At 45.0% G+C, this 19404-nt stretch overlaps 1 protein-coding gene across 1 annotated transcript in view; it reads right to left on the bottom strand.

The window, feature by feature from the left end:
• Positions 1-5976: 5976 nt before the first annotated feature.
• Positions 5977-19404, bottom strand: part of LOC137424473 (plasma membrane calcium-transporting ATPase 2) — a 317166-nt gene continuing 303738 nt past the window's right edge. Inside the window, exons 19-20 of the mRNA XM_068111958.2 lie at positions 7263-7445; positions 5977-7112 (exon numbers count right to left, since the gene is read on the bottom strand). Of these exons, the coding sequence (XP_067968059.1) occupies positions 6624-7112; positions 7263-7445 (672 nt within the window). The 3' untranslated portion in view covers positions 5977-6623. The remainder of the gene's footprint in view (positions 7113-7262; positions 7446-19404) is intronic.

Genomic DNA, 19404 nt, shown 5'->3' with positions numbered 1-19404 from the left:
GATCTGAATATGGATTCGGATATGAGAATTATTTAATTTCTAAGTGATTCTTCAGCATTGAGTGATACAGGGCCAAAAACGATACAAAGCAGGCTATCTCAAAAAGTTATGGATGGATTTGGACGAAACTTGGTGGACAGGTTGTGTGTGTGACAAGGAAGAATCGATTCAATTTTTTGTGAAGATCGGAGTATGGATTCGGATATGAGAATTATTTAATTTCTAAGTTATTCTTCACCATTGAGTGATATAGCCAAACAGGTGGAGGTATGCTCTTTACAGAGTGCTATTCTCGTTTGAATCTGTTCCGAATTAAAGCAGCGACTGGTGCACGTGTGGGCATGGCTTGGCATGCCCTGCGCGACAACGGAATGTTGAGGTCTGGGGGCACACCCCGGAAACACTAGCACAGCACAACTGGTGCGTTCAAGCGACATTATTCACAAAACAGAGGACTTTGTAACCTGACCACTGAGCAATGCAGGTGAACATAACTGTGGCCTCTTCATACATTGGGTTACCTTTTCTTCTCGAGTATATCCTACACTGTATTGTAATCTATATCTACATTAGAGCGAGTAGCTTACCTTGCTTCTCGACGTTTGGTGATATCTACTTTATTACGCATATACGGTATACATAAAAGGAGTTAAAGGTAAAATGAGAACATTAAGAGGTAAGGATAATACATTGTAACCCACAACTTCCAAATGAAAAGCGTGTTATGCTAATCAAAGATTGATTGATAGACCCAGTTTTGTCGTCTCTTTTGCTCCTCTGCAGCCCCTCCAAGAATGCACCTGTTCTTCAGGTATCCCCTCCTTTTCATCCTTCCAAAAAAAAATCACCACTCACCTCCAGGCATTTGTTCCATTGGAAATGAGTTCTGCAGTTTCTTTGGAAATTTCAGCGGTCAGACCGACAACCACCCAATCAGCATATCTGGCTCAAATAATTGGCCTTGTTGCCAGGAAAGCAAAAATCACCAGGAATGTGTTTTCCATGGACGGGAAATGAATCAGGAGTGCCAGAGTTGCCCTCTCAATGGAACGGGATCTCTGTTTACCGCTACATTTTTGTTGTTTACTTTCGCTCACTTCTGAAGCTTGTTTGACAAACAAAGAAACTAGTATTCCGGTTAACATGGCGTCAAATAAACGTTCTCTTGGGTAACAAACCCACTTTGATGAAGATTAAATAACTGTGTTATTTAATAACTTACTGTGCTTCATTTGGCTTATTTGATGTGGAGCTCGTGGCCATCTCAACGGCCAAACTGAATCCACGAAATGGTGACACCGCTTTCGAGATGATGAAGCAGCACATGGTGTGCTAGGGGGTGAGTGGGGACAGGGCGAGGGCATTTGCCCAGCTATGCGCCCGCACAACCTCGAGGGCACAGTAATTACACGGGCGCATAGTTATTGCATGCATCAGTTACACCAAACTCAAACCAGGTGCCTCCAAGCAGTCATCTCTGGCTATTCCTACACCACATTCAACTTACCCTCCCAAATTACTTATTTTTATGTTGTGCTAAGTTAAGAAAGTTTTTGCTTTTCTTTTTTAAAACAAAGTTAATAAGAAAGAGCAATCAGAGATTGCAAACCCTCACCAGGATGTATTTTCAGTGGTTTTTAAGGCTTCTGTGTTAAAACAAATATGACGGCCGAACCACATGACCGATGACGTCATCTTTTTTTTTTTCTAAACTAATTTATTCCTCGATTATGCTCAAGAAATTTCATCTTGATCGGATGAAGTTTTGTACTTGTCAAATTATGATGTCATAATGGAGGCACCTCTGAGATCATTAACATATTTTATTCCCCATGGAGAGTTCTTTACAATGAGCCATGTCTCAATTTTTTCGATTCAGCACTTTCGGAGATAGAGGTGCAAAGTTTTTCGGTTTTTCCAAGATGGCGGCCGAACCACATGACCGATGACGTCATCATTTTGTTTTCTAAACTAATTTATTCCTCGATTATGCTCAAGAAATTTCATCTTGATCGGATTAAGTTTTGTACTTGTCGAATTATGACGTCATAATGGAGGGACCTATGACATAACCATTAACGAAAGTTTTTTCTTTTCTTTTTTAAAACAAAGTTAACTAGTAACCCCCTTTGTTAGGCTTCCAAAATCCAGGTTGACCCAATTGCAAACCTTGACTCTCTTATTCCTCACTTCTTCCATCTAGGGAACAACCTTCCATAGGCCGTTCTGTTTCACTCTTCCCTTCAGATCCTCATTACTCCCATCAAACCTTCCCACCTCTTTTTGCAGCTCGCACTTCCTTCATTCATGTCTCCTCTTTTCTACAGCCATAAGTAGACGTCCATCAACATTCTTCTGATTCCATCACTGTTCTTATCGTGTAGGATTGATGGGCCAAAATGACTTCTTCCTGCATCCAAGTTCCGTGTGTGTTCTACTTATCCACCAAAGGCAGAACGACACCAACCTTCGAACGTGAGTAACGAGATGCTTGTGGTTCCTGAAGGTTCCGGAAGATGCTGGTTCACACATTGTAAGAGAATGAGGGAGGCCTACAGAGGAATGCATTGCACGTGATTGCAATGTAGATTCATGCGAGGACAAGTAAAGGCCAAAATAAACCTCTGACTGCTTCCCCAGTATAAATTCACCTGTGGGCACTCACCCTTGTATAGGTGTGTACAAGCAAGTTTACCCAATCAACATCCGGGTGTGTGGTTCATGTCCCAAAGGATGCGTATCGTCAGGTTAGATGGATGTTCATGTACTTTTTACACCACGCGTGAAGCGAAAAGCTGGTTCACTTTGTCTGTGTCAATTTATGAGGAATAAGTACAGATACATTCAAAGTACACCACCCCCATGCCAAATAAATAAATAACATCCTCCAGGGCGGCACCTCTGGCGCCCGGCAATACCGTCATGCAGCTCAAAGAGACTGTATTAGGAGGGAGAGGTGTACAATAATTGATTGATTAAATGCCTAATTAAAATCAATAAAAGATTGTCATAAAATATTTTCTTAATGAATTGGCCAATAGCATACCGAAACCACTAGTGTGTCATCGGAAGCCGTAACTTTTTGGAAATTTATTAAATAGGTCATTAATCGAAAAAATTAAATAAGTTATTGATTAATTAAGAAATAATTAATTGATTAATCAAGAAATCAAAAATAGCCTTTATAGCCACATCACCTGGTCATTGTCATGTCCAAATATCAGGTTCCTAACTGAAAAGGTGCTTGAGATATAGCCCAGATGAGAAAGGAAATAAATAAATAATAATCATAAAATAATAAAATAATTAATCAATTGGCTAATAGCATACCTAAACCACCAGTGCTTCATCCGAAGCTGCAGCTTTTTGAAAATTAATTGCATGTCATTAATCAAAAAAAAAAATTAACTGATTAATTACATAATTAAAATCAATAAAAGATTATCATAAAATGTTTTCTTAATCAATTGGCTAATAGCATAACTAAACCACCAGTGCTTCATCCGAAGATGTATCTTTTAGAAATTTAATTGACGTAAGTCATTAATAAAAAATTAAATAATTATTTTATTAATTAATAAATAATTAATCGATTAAATGATTAATCAATAAATCAAAAATATCCTTTATAGCCACATCACTTGGTCAATGTCATGTCCAAATATCAGCTTCCTCGCTCAAAAGGTGCCTGAGATATTGCCGATGAGAAAGAAAATAAACAAGTTCTTAATCGATACTAATTAAATAACTAATTGATTAATCAAAAAGACAAAAAATACAGTTTTTGCCAAAGTACTTGCTCACTATTGCGCCGAAATTTCAGCTTCCGAGCTCACATGCTGGCTGAGATATCGCCCGGACAAACAAGAAAACAAACAAACAAGAGAGCAAACAAACAACCGGAGTGAAAACTGAGTACTCCCTTTCAGCGTGCGTCATTGCCGGGCCCCCTTCGGTGCCGGGCAATGACGTTATGCAGTGCTTGGAGGTGGCATAGGAAAGGAGCGGTGTACAACAACTCGATTTCAATTGAATGTTATATTATGTTGAACACAAATTAGAACATGAACCTGCAGTTTAGCAGTACTTTGGCTCTGAATTTGTCCCAATCGCGCAGAGAGGAGTGAGATAATGTTCTTACTCTGTTCCTGCCTGGCAATCAAACAAAATTGTAAATCATTCCAAACAGGAAACTCACCCACCCACACTTCGTCCATCATCGTGTATACTCACATTTAGTGTTTATGCACTCCTGTAAAACTCACCCTTGTGGTGTGTACTCACCTTAGTGTGCACTGTAAACAAAAACCGACTTGCAGCACACTACTTTTAGAAAACATACTTTGCAATGTGCGTCCTACTCAGAAAACCTCCCTAACACTGCAGCCCCCTTAAAGTGTACTTTCATTGCACACACCCAAAAAGTGCACACCTGGGGATTTCCAGGGAGTGCAGACAAAAAATGAGAAGCAACGACACAAAAGACACATTTTTCTTGTAAAGGTCAAAGGCAAAACTCCAAAGCCTTTTTTTTTTTTTCAGCATCACAACGATCACCGATTTTACCAAAAGTGAACAAAGCAGACCACGGGCGTGACATCATCAGGCGGTAATGTTTGCCGAATTCGCATGCAAGTCGCTCTTGTGAAAAGCGAAGGTCAAGGAAATAAATAAAAACATCACAGCCTTGACGGCTGGACCAATCATGTCAGAGTTCCCCTCACACCAATGCCCAGGTCTCCCATGCTCCCCCTCTCCAAAAAGCACGTCAGAATTCCAGTTCACGATGGGCAAAGGTATAAACACCCAAGCCAAATCCCTTCCAATAAGCACACGGTGCATCCACGATTGCAGTGAAGAAACTTTGAAGTCTTGATTTCCATCCACTGGAAGAGGTGACCTTTGCTTCTGTCTTTTCAAACAAACAGTAGTTTACGTGTAATATAAATACCGAGCTTAAATAATGGAAACCTCATCCACGACATCCGCAGAACCCAAAATGACCTTCGCACAATGCGAGCAAAGAAAGTGCTAAACCACCCCCCCCCCCCACCAAAAAATTGCTCAACCCCCCCCAAAACAAATTGCTCAACCCCCCCCAAAAACAAATTGCTCAACCCCCCCCAAAACAAATTGCTCAACCCCCCCCAAAAACAAATTGCTCAACCCCCCCCAAAACAAATTGCTCAACCCCCCCAAAACAAATTGCTCAACCCCCCCCCCAAAACAAATTGCTCAACCCTCCCCCCCACAAAAAAATTGCGCAAACCACCCCAAAAATAATTGCTCAACCCCCCCAAAAATAATTGCTCAACCCTCCCCCCCACAAAAAATTGCTCAACCCCCTTCCCCGCTACCCCCCCCTCCCCCCCCGCGTTTTGGGTACAAAAACCGAGAAATAGTGAAAGTTACATGAATTGAGATATTAAATTTCCATTCGACTCAGTCTTTCATAAATAAACTTCTCATCCACGGCATCTTATAAACAACAATATTGCATTTGTTCTTGTTCGTGTTGAATCGGAAAGTTGTGCCTTTTGTGCGGAACATTATGTACAGGTATTGCAAGAACAGGCAACTTATAACACAGTCCAATAATTTAAAATACTGTTCCGTCGACGGTCGTTTGTCGAGCTCGGCGAGACGGGTAAAGCTAAAAAGAACGTGTAAACAGAATACTGACGTCATGGCATCACAAAAGACGTAAGCACGTTTAGACCGTGTGCGTTTTTAGAGCCGCTTCACATTGGTTACCACCAAAAGCACACACACCACATGTACACACACGGTGCAAATTTGATTCATCGTGCAAATAAACTGTCGACCGCAGGAACCGAAGGTAAATTTACAATCGTACGTAATAACCTTACAGTATCAGGTAGTTGCCACATCGAATGCCTGTCCCTGGTGTTTAGATTACTCCGCAATGTACAAAAACGATTGGTCTTCGGAAAAAAAGGAAATGCTCAATTCAAGTGCTGAAGAACACATTCATTGAAGTAAAATTGGTGTTTCTAATCATCAGGCTCCTTTATATATATATATCTATATATGTATATATGTATACAAATGTAGGCTGGACCCAAATTGAGATTCCAACCCAAAACCATGATGAAAATAGCTGGAAGATCTGATCACTTGGTGTATACACTGGATCTGCCGAAACAGACTTGGCAGGAAAAAAAAAAAGCACCACCATCAATTATTTCACTTCGGTCGAGGGCTACTTCCATGAACAACATCACTCCATTTTCCTCCATAGCTCCGCTTTCTCCACCACAATCACAACAATCATGCTGAAACACTCCAGGCTACTTCCATGAACAACATCACTCCATTTTCCTCCATAGCTCCGCTTCCTCCACCACAATCACAACAATCATGCTGAAACACTCCAAGCTACTTCCATCAACAACATCAGTCCATTTTCCTCCATAGCTCCGCTTCCTCCACCACAATCAGAACAATCATGCTGAAACACTCCAGCCTCGGACCATCCCCATCCCGTAAATTCAACATCGCACCTCCTCCTCATTCTTTCAAGTTGACGACTCCAATAGACTTGAAGGCTACTTCACGTATAACCGAACATAAGATCGCCTCAACCGTAGAGCCATTTCAGCCTAGAGCGAGGTCTCAAAGCTGTGGAGTGGGCTCCCCGGACTGGAGCTCTCACCGGATTTGCTTCCATCAGTCGTCAGAAAACTCACACCGCTGTCCAGGCCTCCTATGCTCCCAACTCCTGGTGCTAACCTCTGCTGGCTTCCTCCGCTTTCACCCTCCCCATCGATGCAACCACCGCGATCATGGTTGTGGTTGTTGTTGCGGTTTGGCAGTGGACTAAGGCCGAGGTAGGGCCGGGAATTGTTGAAGCCTCCTGAAAAACCAGCCTCCAGTGGGACAAAGTTTGGAGAGCGTGCACAATGGTTGTCGTTGCGCTTGGTTGGAGCCTCGTCTTCGTCTGCATCCGTGTCGTCAATTAGCGGGATTTGTGGCTGGGATTCTTGTACGTGAAACTCTGGGTGAGTCATGAAGTTGTGGATAGACGGTCTCGATTCTGGCTTTTCCAGGCCCTCGTACAATGAGCTACGGAATGCCTTTACAACACGGATCTGCAAGCAAAAGCAGGTGATCCATGCTCAAATTACAAAACAATGAAGATGAACAATTGTGCTTCGTATTGGATAACGAGACGGTTCATCTTTTCAAATTTGGATCTTTTTTTGCTTAATAGGCAAGCAGAACCATTAACCAAACCACACCTGTGTCTGGATGCGGTGTAGACCTCGGAACCATAGCACCTGGCCTCTACGTAGCTCTCGCTCTGCATGATCAATCTCCTCTGCATCCTCCGTTGCTTCGTCCATTGGTGAATCTTCTTTGGACATCCCCCGTCCAGCTTCATGCAGAAATGCCAGTCGATGTGATGGGATCAGTGCCATAACCTGGGAGAGGGAGTGAAGGTGGTAAAACGAACCTTAGTAAGTTGGTATTTGCAAAAGCTGAAACGATATTAGTTTTCCATGCATGAGAATATGTACAATATCAATTTGAGATTTCCCTTTCTGGTAAAACTTGGTACAATATAAACTAGAACGGCACTCGTTAGACCACATACCTCTGCCAGAGTGAACAGTTTACCTGTTGTATCCCACTGATGGACCGGATCTGGATCCGGACCTGAACCAAAAATCCGCTTGTTCTTGTCATCTAATCAACTCATCCACCTAGTTTTTTCATAACTCGTCCATAACTTTCAGAAATATCACATTATATATCAGTTTTGGCCCTATCTCTGAATGGTGAAGATTCACCTATAAAATGAAAAAATTATTGCATCCGGATTCGGATTCGGATCTTCACCAAAACTGAATCAATTCTTCCTTGACACACACCCAACCAGTCCACCAGGTTTCGTCCAAATCCATCCACAATTGAGATATCTTGCTCAAGATATCATTTTCAGCCTAGAGACATAGACAGACAGACATACCTAAATCCAGGATCACTGTGCACCTCCACCACTCATTTATTCCTCTTTTTTTTCCCCACCTGTGGAACAAATTTCTACATTCTCTTCAATCTCACTCTTCCTTGCAAGTCTTCAACACAGCTGTTCACCAACATCTCAGATCATCCCCAAGCAAAAACCATGATCTTTTCTACCCCCATTAACTCCCCCAATTCCACCCCAATCTGTCCTCCTTCCAAACTTAGTTTTTTCACCTGAGAGTTTCCTTCTGTGTCCATCTTGACCTGTAACCAGAGACCACCCTATGCATCCATCTCCTGCTCCTCACACCCATTGTTTGTCCAATTGTCTTTCTATCTCTGCCTTCAATTGTTGGCGTTTCCTTCCCCTCAACTGTTCCATTTGTCGTGTTGTGTCCTGATCCGTTCAGTGTACCAATTATAGTTTTTACACGAGACTCGACTAAACATATCAAAAAAAAAAAAGGTCAGAATTATCTGAAGGGGTCTAAAAGGTCTTAAAATTTATAAAAGGTCTAAAAGTCAAAGGGGTCTGCAGGGTATTAAAATGTCAGATGTGAACGTCTAAAGGGTCTAAACCTAAAGGGTAGAAATGAGTCTGAGGGTCTTAGGGGCTCTAAAGAGTCAAATATGATCTACAGGATCCGAAGAATCCTTAAGACCCCAAGAAGCCTTTGGAGCCTTCATAATCCAAAGACCACTTAATACACCAAAGACCCTTTAGAACTCCAAGACCCTGCAAACCCTGGATCCCATTAGAATCCTTAGTCTCCAACGATCCTATAGACCCATAAGACCAGCCGGAGAGCCTTCTGCAATAACACTTGAGGTTTACCAGTCATAATCAAAAGGCCCCCCACCATTGGTAAACCACCTCAGTACTAAGCTAAGATGGTGCAAAACATAAATAATGAAATTTCTCTCTTTTTTTCCCGGTTCTGCTCATCTTGGTTAATGGCACAGGCAAATGCCCTATGTGGCACAGATGAAAGCGCCATGTGGCAAAGACAAAAGCGCCACGTGGCAAAGAGAAAAGCTCCACATGGCAAAAATAAAACCACGTGGCAAAGAAAAAACCACGTGGCAAAGAGAAACGCCCCATGAGGCAAAGAGAAAAGCCCCACGTGGCAAAGAGAAAATGGTTGCCATGACAACAATTTCACCCTATTATAATTAATCAAATGGGATATTTTTGTGATTTCATTATCAAAACTAGAGCAATGCTACTGTGTCGCCAATATGCCTCCGTGTAATCCCTGCGCGTGACAATGGGTAGATGCCCTCGTTCACTGTCCTAAAAATGAACAAGTTTTATTTTAATCCCTTCACCTGTTTTCAAGTATCACATTTTTGCCAGACAGGACAGGTTTCACATCGATCGGTGAAGCTGCTTCGGAGAAGGGGGGTTTTAAATATCAGCTTTCAAGCTAATATGGCTGCCAAACCATGTGATATATGACATCAAAATGTGCACACTGAATATGTATGGGTAGGGGATCACATTTGTGAAGTTTCGCGTTGATCGGATAAGGTTTGTTTTTCTATCCAATATGGCTGCCAAACCACATGACCTACGATGCCATCATTTTCAAATGATATGCAACAATGGTGTTGGATGACATTTGTAAAATTTTGCATCAATAGGGTAAGCGTTTTCAGATACAATTATTAAATATTTTTCTTCAATCCAATATGGCTGCCACACCATGTGACCAATGACGTTTTCATGATCAGCTTTTAATCGCCATACCTAGTCATTAGTCAATGACACATGTAAAGTTTCGAGTCAATCGATTTGGTGGTTTGGAAGATGTTTTTTTAAGGTTTTAGGTTAAATGCAATATGGCTGCCAAACCACGTGACCTATGTCGTCATAAATTTAATATTTCAATACAAATGGGTCATAGATCATATGCATGCAATTTCAGATTTTTAGGATAAGGCATTCGATTAAAACATTTATGGCTGGTATACCACTTCACCGATGATGTCATCATTATCATGGTTTTGTTCCCCATTGGGAGTACTTGACAATGTGCCAAGATTTATGTGCCAATGTGCCAATGACAATGACAATGTGCCACATGACAATGTGCCAATGTGCCAAAAAAAATTCAGCAGTTTTTGAGAAATATATTTTTAATTATTTGAGTTTAATCCAAGATGGCTGCCATACCACGTGAAACATGACGTCACAATAATCGCAAAAACATTCAGCATGAGTGTCGCTCTCACCCTGAAAGTTTTGTCTCAATCACATATGTGGTTGCTGAGAAAAACGAGGTTTAGGCCGTACGGATGGACAGACGGACGGACAACCCGAAAACAATTTAGGATAAGGCATTTGATTAAAACATTTATGGCTGGTATACCACTTCACCGATGATGTCATCATTATCATGGTTTTGTTCCCCATTGGGAGTACTTGACAATGTGCCAAGATTTTTAAAAAATTACATTCAGCAGTTTTTGAGAAATATATATTTAATTATTTGAGTTTAATCCAAGATGACTGACATACCACGTGAAACATGACGTCACAATTGTCACAAAAACATTCAGCATGAGTGTCGCTCCTACCCTGAAAGTTTTGTCTCGATCACATATGTGGTTGCTGAGAAAAACGAGGTTAAGCCCGTATGGATGGACAGACGGACGGACAACCCGAAAACAATGCTTCCGGCCACCTTCGGGGGCGGAGGCATAAAAACAAAATATAAATATTTTCGAATAAACCAAAACTCGGTAATTTTTTAAAATATCAGATTTAAATTTACACAGCTCGTTTGTACGCATGTCCAATATACGTGTATACAATCTGGTCAAAATTAGACAAAGATCAAGTTCCTGTGCAGAAATTATGCAAAACACTTATGTAGAAATTAGAAAATGTATTAACCAAAGTTGTTATGGACATTATTCCATCATCACTTGAGAGGTCAAATTTTCCAAATTACCAAATTGCTATTTCCATGCCAACTGCTGTTTATTTGGATTTCACAAGTATCATGCTATGCATGAATTGTTTCCATTTTGGTGAAGATCTGTATTCGGATCCAATAGTTTTTAAATGATTCTTCACCATTGAGAGATATGGTCAAAAAACAATGTACTGCAAGACTTCGGCATCCACGGGGGATATGTTCCTGGAAAATGCCGTGAATGTCGAATTCACGCATGTGGGAGCAATGTTTCAATGGAAAAAGGCGGGATAGGTTTCCAGCCGTTCGTGATTAATGAGAAAAGCCACAAATGACACCGCCAATGGCGACAGCGCGAATGCCAAAGCCGTGAATTTCGGAGCATTATATCAATGGGGAAAAGTGGGATAGGTTCCCGGTGGTTCGTGATTCATGAAAACTGCTGCGAATGGCGACAACGCGAATGTCAAAGCTGTGAATGTTGGAGCATTATTTGTTGCGGTTTTAGAACCCACACTCTTGCAAATAAATAACTCTTGTAAATATCCCATCATTTAATAAAGTTAAAGGTTGCACCCTAAGTTAGTCCATATGCAACACGTAGGCCACCATAGGAACTTTAGTTATTTCATAAGTATGTGTTTTAGAAAAGGCCGTGTTTCCAATAGTTGAATCTGCATTGCATCAATCAAATAAGGAGTAGGCCCTTTCACCCATTTTGCCAACCTCTCTCTCCCAATTCTATTATGCGCCTTGCCAGCAGCATTCGCGCCTTAGCGCTCGCTCAGGTGCCGCCATTGACCATGCGGTCGGCTCGAGGAAGAAGGGGGCGGAGCGCCAAGGACAAGGCGTGGCCCTGTCAACCAGCCATCAAAGGCGGAGCCGGTAAGCCCCTACCACCCAACCAGGGCTGAGGTGAGCTCGCTGGCGGGCATGGTTTTGAAGCGCGCGGAGTGATTTAAAAGCGCGTTATATAAGCGCGAGCGCCAAGCCCTTTTACGGACTGCGCGGAGGCGGCTGATTGTAACGGTCTTACGGACTGCGCAGGGGACCGTCGTTATTGAAGGACTGGAGGATATACACGCTTTGCAAATGGACTCCTTCCGAAAGAACTGCGCACAACACTCATTGGGAGAGAGGGCTGATAACGGACTTGTGGATATATGCGCTTATTGAAAGGACGGATCCAGGAGAGCACATTTGCGAAGGACTTGTTGGTTGTTGGAGGCACGCGCATTGAGAAGACCTTTGGGAGAGGGCACGTATGGCGCAGCCATTCAAGTATTACGTGCACTAAAGGACACGAGCTCCCCCCCCCCCCCCCCCCCCCACCATATGTAAGGTTCGGTCGTGCGCCAACGATACGCAGAGCTGCCTGCTGGGTTTCACCCGCAGAACCGGCACCTGGACGGGGGTCGACTGGAGCCTGGATCATCTACCTGGACCTTCCACCCTACCCACTACAATCCCGTGTGAGTGTGTATGTTTGTCTTGGGGTGTAAGTTAAGACTGTATAGTTAAGCCTGCCCTGTGTCCTTCTCCTTCTTCTTCTCCTTGTATATTTCTTTCCTTTCCTCTTCTTTTTGGTTGTAAATAAATCACCTTGTTATTTCTTGGTTTTTCCCCTAAATCCGATCGCCTCCGTCCTTTCTTTCCATTGAGTACCTGTGGCACGATTTCGGAAACCGCTCAGAATCGGGTTTAGTCATTTGTTAACGGCCTGAGTCGCGGCTCGCTTCGCTCGGCGTGTCCACTGATGCTGCGGCTCGGGTGGGAGTTATCTCCTTGCTTTACGGCCGGTGGTAGTACAGACTTGGCATTTAATATGGAATTTTTTTTTTTCTTGACTTGGGTTTACTTTCTGAACTCGGTATATCAATCTGGTGAGTTTCTTTTACGCTTCGGTGATTTCTTTGTTAAAAGAACCATGTCACTGATTGTCTGTCGTAGCAAGAAGTCAATACCAGGATTATATCACAGGTGGCGTGACAAAATGTACGGACAGGTACATTTGACGATTGGCTTCACAATCGGGCATATAAGGGTTGTTGCATTCTGTATTAGTGGAAAACAACTGCTGCACGTCTACAAAAGTTATTGCCACTTCCCGTGGAGATGGTCCGTCAACTCGACAATGCTGTTTGTCATTTAGTGGAGGCTTTACGAAATTCCGGCATGAAACAGCGTGCTATTGCTTGGCAGTATGGCATCACTCAAGGTCAGGTGTCCAAGGTCCTGAAACTAAATGCTCAGAGGGGTGTCCCTTCTCCAATACCGAGGTCAGGATGTCCCCGCAGAATCACAAGGTGGGATGATCGCCAGCTGCACCGGTTAGTCCGCAATGGCCGTACCAAGTCAGCTAATCGGCTTAGGGCTGAGTGGCAGCAACTGACAAATGTGCCTGTATCCAGAAGGCTAGTCAACCAACGACTGGTTCAAGCAGGCTATCGTGCCAGGCATCCCCTGAGAAAGCCACGTCTGACCAGACAACACTGCCAGCGCCGATTGCAGTGGGCCAGAGAGCACCGTCAATGGCAGCTAGGACACTGGAATCACGTGATCTTCAGTGACAAGTCTAGATTTCTGGTCTATCGTCAATATGGCCGTGTCCGAGTGCGCAGACAAGTGCATGAAGCCTACAACGAAGATTGTATAGTGCCAAGAGTCCAAGTTGGAGGTGGTGGGGTGACCGTTTGGCCTGCTTTTCATGCAGGGGGCAAAACTTACCTGGTTGTTCTGAATGGAAACCTGAACCAGTTCAAGCACAGGGCCATTCTGGAAGAAACATTGCTTCCATTTGCTCATGCAGCCTTTCGAGGAAACTTTGTCTTCCAAGATGACAATGCACGGCCTCATCGTGCTCGCATGATCCAACACTTTCTTGCTGACCGTGGTGTGGAGCATATGGAGTGGCCTGCCATGTCCCCGGATATGAATCTGATAGAGAACTTGTGGGCAGAATTAACGCGTCAAATCGACAACTTGGACCAGCAGCCTGCCTCTGTGCGTGAATTGCAGCAGGCTATTGTAACTGCATGGCAAGCGATTCCTGTCCAAACCTTGGCAAATCTCGTGAACAGCATGCCTCAACGTGTACGTGCTCTCCTGAATGCTCATGGGGGTTACACGAAGTACTGAAGTGTAATTTTACTGTCCGTAATCCCAGTCGTAATTTAACTTTTGTTAAAAAATTTTTTTGGCTAATGTGCAAAATAAAGAGCTACTTCTGGAAAATGCACAGAAGTTTAACACAGTACTGTCCGTGAATTGAGTTCGATATCAGTTTACATCACTTTCAAGGATCAATTTATTTGCTTTGAAATGTCAAATGTGGTTTTTGTTTGTTTTAAAGGTCAATTAACAAAATCTAGAATAATTTCAACATAATTCCAATGAACTTTTGGTTCTAAGACATCTTGAAAAGTAAGTTCACCCCCACAAAAAAAATATTCCATATTAAATGCGAAGTCTGTACTTAGGTACTAAGACAAATTTGGCTTATAACCCTACTTACCACCGACCGGAAGGAACGTTATAACTTCCCAAGGACTCGGGATGGCCAGCTTAAAGGGCAAGGGGATTAACCCCCCCTTGATAAGGGGAGCGCCGACCCCCGAGATCCGTAACAATTGGTGTCTGGGAGTGGGATTGGACCCAAACCAAATTTTATAGATGAAAAAAAAAAATTTGGTCAAAAATTACGAGCGGCCAAAATTGGGTATTAAAAACCAAATTAAAATCGTGCCATGGATAGTCATGGCGATCGGATGCCGGTGGAGGAAAATGAGGGGGTAGAGGAAGAGTTAGAGGCAACCCAGGACCCCAGGGAACAATTGGGAGAGATGGAGGAGGGAAATGAAGAAGGTGCGGTAGTGGGGGTTGCAGGCGCACAAAATGGCGGCGCCTCGCACATGGCCGCGGCAGCCGAGCCCGCGGCACCAGTAGACTGGGGCCTATTTGTGACCCACATGATGGCCTATATGGTCAAAACGGAGGATAGCCTGAAAGGAATTGGGGGATTGGAAAACCAAATTGGGGGATTGGAAAACCAAATTGGGGGGTTGAGAAATGATATGGGAGACCAAATTGGGGGGTTGAGAAATGATATGGGAGATCAAATTGGGGGATTAGACAGTAAATTTGGGGGACTACAAAATAAATTGGGAGGATTCGAAGATAAATTAGGGGGCCAATTGGAGGACATGGGTGGCCGAGCCCGAGAAATTAATGAGGAGTTAGGGAGGGACAAAACCACATATGAGGTAAAACAGATGGGGAGGGACAGAGACCGCGAGTTGAGCGGGAGAGGCGCAATGGTATGCGATGAGGTAGCGTGACTTGAGAGGCGCGGGGAAAGCGAGTTAGAGAAAAGCGAAGTCACGTGGACGGGTATAGAAATCGCGACCCGGGGTATGGGGAAACCGGCGACCGCCGAAGTAGAGAAATTTTATTAGCGCCAGCGGTCGTCGAGGGAAAAGACATTGAAATTAAAGAAAAAGAAAATCAAATCGAAGCAATAGTGGAAATTGGAGAGACGGCAGGCATAGAGGCATTATCGCGGGAGGAAGGAATGGAATATGCCCAAAGTCTGTATTCACATCGTGATGCCGTGCTTAACCCGAATAAAGATTTGCAGGTGGTGGAGCGAAGAGGAGGAAGCGCCAAGGTGAGAAGGGCTGTATATGGTGTTAAAAGATTTTGCAGAAAAGTGTTTGGCGCGAGAGGATTGTTCGTGCGCTTGGGATCCAGTCGTAACTGGGGCGCTCGTGGAAGGTCCGTGGCGCACGTGTGAGGAAAAGGTGCGCGCCGGAGAGTGCGTGTGTGACAGAGTATGGGAGTGAGAGTGAGAAGTGCGACACAGAGAGCGAGATGGATATGGATGAGGAGCGTGTGCGAGGATGCACACCTGAGTTGGTTGTGGAGCGCGTGATTGGGTGTGCGACAGGGGATTGCACACCCGTGGGTAGGTGTGCACTGAGTGCACACCCATGATTGTTACAGAGGATGTAACTGAGGAGTGTGCGCCAAGGTGTGCGAGGAGGTTTGCGGTGGTCAAGTGGGTAACGAAGTCTGTGAGCGAAATGAGTGTGCCTGGGTGGTGTGCACGAGAGCTTGCGGTGATCGAATGCATGAGTTGTATGAGAGGCGTTGCAGCGCCGAGATGTATGAGTAAAGAAAGGAACGCGTGGTGTGAGCATGCGAGGGGAGCATCGACGTTGACCGGGGCAGCGGTTAGGCCGACGTACAGCCGACGCGAGCACTCGGGGCGTGGTGCGCTTTGTGTGCTGCGGGGGCCGGCGGGGATCGGTGCCGTGTCGCTCCTGCACGGAGCGCCGTGCACGATTCGGGCCGGGCCCCGCCCTGCATGGTCGGTGCAGCGTTTTGCCAGGCAAGGCGATCGGCCCGGTTCGAGGGGAAGGAGAAGGGTTCGGAGCGGCGCCCCCTTGTGGTGGCGGCGCTCCGGCCGGGGAAGTCTGGGCAAACGCGCTTGGGAGCGCAAGGCCCTGCGTAGGGATGGTGCCTGGAGTCTTGGCCCGACAAAACCTCCTCCCCTGAATTTTAATGCCGGACGGACCCAACCTACAGGAGACTGACCATCCGCACGGATAGCCGGCTTTTCGAAGCCGAGCTGCGAAAAATGTATTCCCGCACGAGAGGCTCAATTTTAATGGACGATTAATGATAGCAGTGGTGATGGATGGTAGTTGTACCATTCATTTTGGGCAGAGGAGCTATAGGTTTATAGGGTGGCAGTGAAAACTAGCCCGGGAGGGTTAGGATAATTGATATAATTTAGAAAGATGACCATAGGTGACTTGAGAGTTAAGTAGTGACTTTTGTACAGGTAGTGGGGACGTAGTCAGATTAGGTGGTTGATAATGACGAGGGAGTGCTTAGTATAAGGGATGACGGGGAAGCACGAGTTTTAGAAGGGAGTAGATAGTTTAAATGATGCTGTGTGTGTGAGCAGGAGGTTTCGAATGAAATGAGGAATTGCGTATGAGAATCTTTGTGGTGAGGGTGATGAAGTGAGGCAATGCTCGAGAGAGATGTGTGTGTGTGTGTTGAGTGTTTGACTTGCACGATGTGCAAGTGAAGTATAGGTGTGTGGAATGAATGGTGTGGAGTGAGTAGTGTGGAATACGTGGAGTGGAGTGTATGGTGCGATGGAGTGGATGGGGGAAGGATGGACCCCCTCACGAGTACCCGGGGAGGGTAGATTAAAGTTAGGTGGAGGGAGTAGGTAAATTGTGGTTGGATATTGACATCCGTGGTGCGGGTAGTTTCACAGAAGTGTTTTGTTGGGTGCATGAGTGTATGGAATGGCTGGGCGTGTGGCCTGTTAGTGAGTATGGTTGGTTGGGCGCTCCGCCACTGGTAGTCTGTCGGCCAGGTGAGGCCGCAGGTAGGCTCTGGGAGCCAGGTAGTAGAGTTCAATGGGGCCGGTGGATCCTGAGAGAGGACCCGGGTAGCCCGATGCCAGAGGGGGCATTAGTGGGGTAAGCGCCAGGGAGGGCCTTCCCCAGGTAGGTTAGGGTGAATGAGCTAGGTAAGCTCGGGTGGCAACTGCGGTGGCGGAGGTGTGCAGGTGAGCGGACCTGCTGGTGAGCCACACGACCCAGCCCTGAAATTGTGCAAGGGCACAGTATAGAAAAATCGGGGGGAGTGAGACCCCAAATTGGTGAGCACCACAGTATGTTCAATGGGAATTGGTTTTTAGAACCACATAGTGTAATGATGGCCAATGGATTGGCAGGGCAAGACCCCGGGTAGAGTTAAAGTGTTAATGTCATTTAGAAGTATAGCTAGGATGAAAGTCTCTTCGCGCCATCCGCATCCACTCACCTGGGTGATAAACTCCACACCACATTTTTTTGCAAACATTTGGAATGAAAGACATCTCGACATGGGTGAGACATTGTTTGTTATTCCATCTCTTCCTCCTTAGGAGGGATTGATGATGAATTTGGTTTAGCAGGGATGGGAAAGACCAGACGTTAGCGACGGATTTGTAATTTGTAAATTGTGTAAATACTGGGTCGGGGCAAGGGTAGAGTAGGTGACATGGGGGGGGGGGGGGGGACAAACGCTAGGGACGGGCTTTCTCGGCTCGCTCTCCCGTGCCCTTCATGTTGCATTGCTTTGATTTGATGTGTACCCTTGCGCCCCTGCCCGCTGATCTGCTTGTCCTTCCTTCCCCACTCACGGACCCTTGTTCTTTTGTGCCCGGGGATGTGTGCAGGTGACCACAGTTGTGCGCCCGCACCCTTGCTGCTTCCTGCCTGCACTGATGCACCATATGGACCACACGTTCTGTGGCCTAGCACCCCCTTATGGACCACACGTTCTGTGGCCTGGCGTCTCTGCTGGGACCGACCATGGTTGCCAGTGGTATCTGGTTGCGGACCACTGTTTTCAAAGTGGCCTCCATGCCATGCAGGTGGACCACCTGAGTCGGCCCTGCTGGCCCTGAGTAATAAAAAGCGGACGCGGTGTGTGCCCTTTTTAATTAATAAATAACAGCAAGTAAGAAGACGAAGACAACCAGAAACAGCGGCCCAGCAGAGAAGAAGACGTCATCATTTATTATTTTTAAAATGTGATGACTGTGCATTTTTTTTGGTGATGGTGCTTTTATGGTGCTTTTTGGTGCATTTGTTATTATTGGTGCATGTGGGTACATATGGTATGGTGTATCGGTGCAGTGCATGCCAGTGGTATTTTTCCTCTTCTCAAAAACATCTTTTCTCTTCCCACAAAAGACAGGTCCTGGCTGACAGTTTGTAAATAATTAGTGTTTGTAAATAATGCTCCCCACCGGCTAAATGTGTAGTTTCAGAATAACTCCACAATTCGGTTAATTGTGGGCGTGAGTCAGTTATGTAGGATGCAACGCAGCAGGCGGGACATATTTAGTGTTAAAACTGTCGCACTCAGGGTGAGGCTAAAAGTAGAGGGTAACCACACCTAAGTGTCACATTAAGTTAAAAGATAGCCCTTGTGTTTCGGCACGGGCCGAGCCTGGAAAAAGGGAGGGTGCAGTGTTGCGGTTTTAGAACCCACACTCTTGTAAATAAATAACTCTTGTAAATATCCCATCATTTAATAAAGTTAAAGGTTGCATCCTTAGTTAGTCCATATGCAACACGTAGGCCACCATAGGAACTTTAGTTATTTCATCAGTATGTGTTTTAGAAAAGGCCGTGTTTCCAATAGTTGAATCTGCGTTGCATCAATCAAATAAGGAGTAGGCCCTTTCGCCCATTTTGCCAACCTCTCTCTCCCAACTCTATTACGCGCCTTGCCAGCAGCGTTTGCGCCTTAGCGCTCGCTCAGGTGCCGCCATTGACCATGCGGTCGGCTCGAGGAAGAAGGGGGCGGAGCGCCAAGGACAAAGCGTGGCCCTGTCAACCAGCCGTCAAAGGCGGAGCCAGTAAGCCCCTACCACCCAACCAGGGCTGAGGTGAGCTCGCTGGCGGGCGTGGTTTCG

Source organism: Myxine glutinosa, chromosome 4, assembly GCF_964187855.1.
Source record: "Myxine glutinosa chromosome 4, kmMyxGlut1.1, whole genome shotgun sequence".
Lineage (NCBI taxonomy): Eukaryota > Metazoa > Chordata > Myxini > Myxiniformes > Myxinidae > Myxine > Myxine glutinosa.
This window is presented reverse-complemented; position numbering and strand designations above follow the sequence as displayed.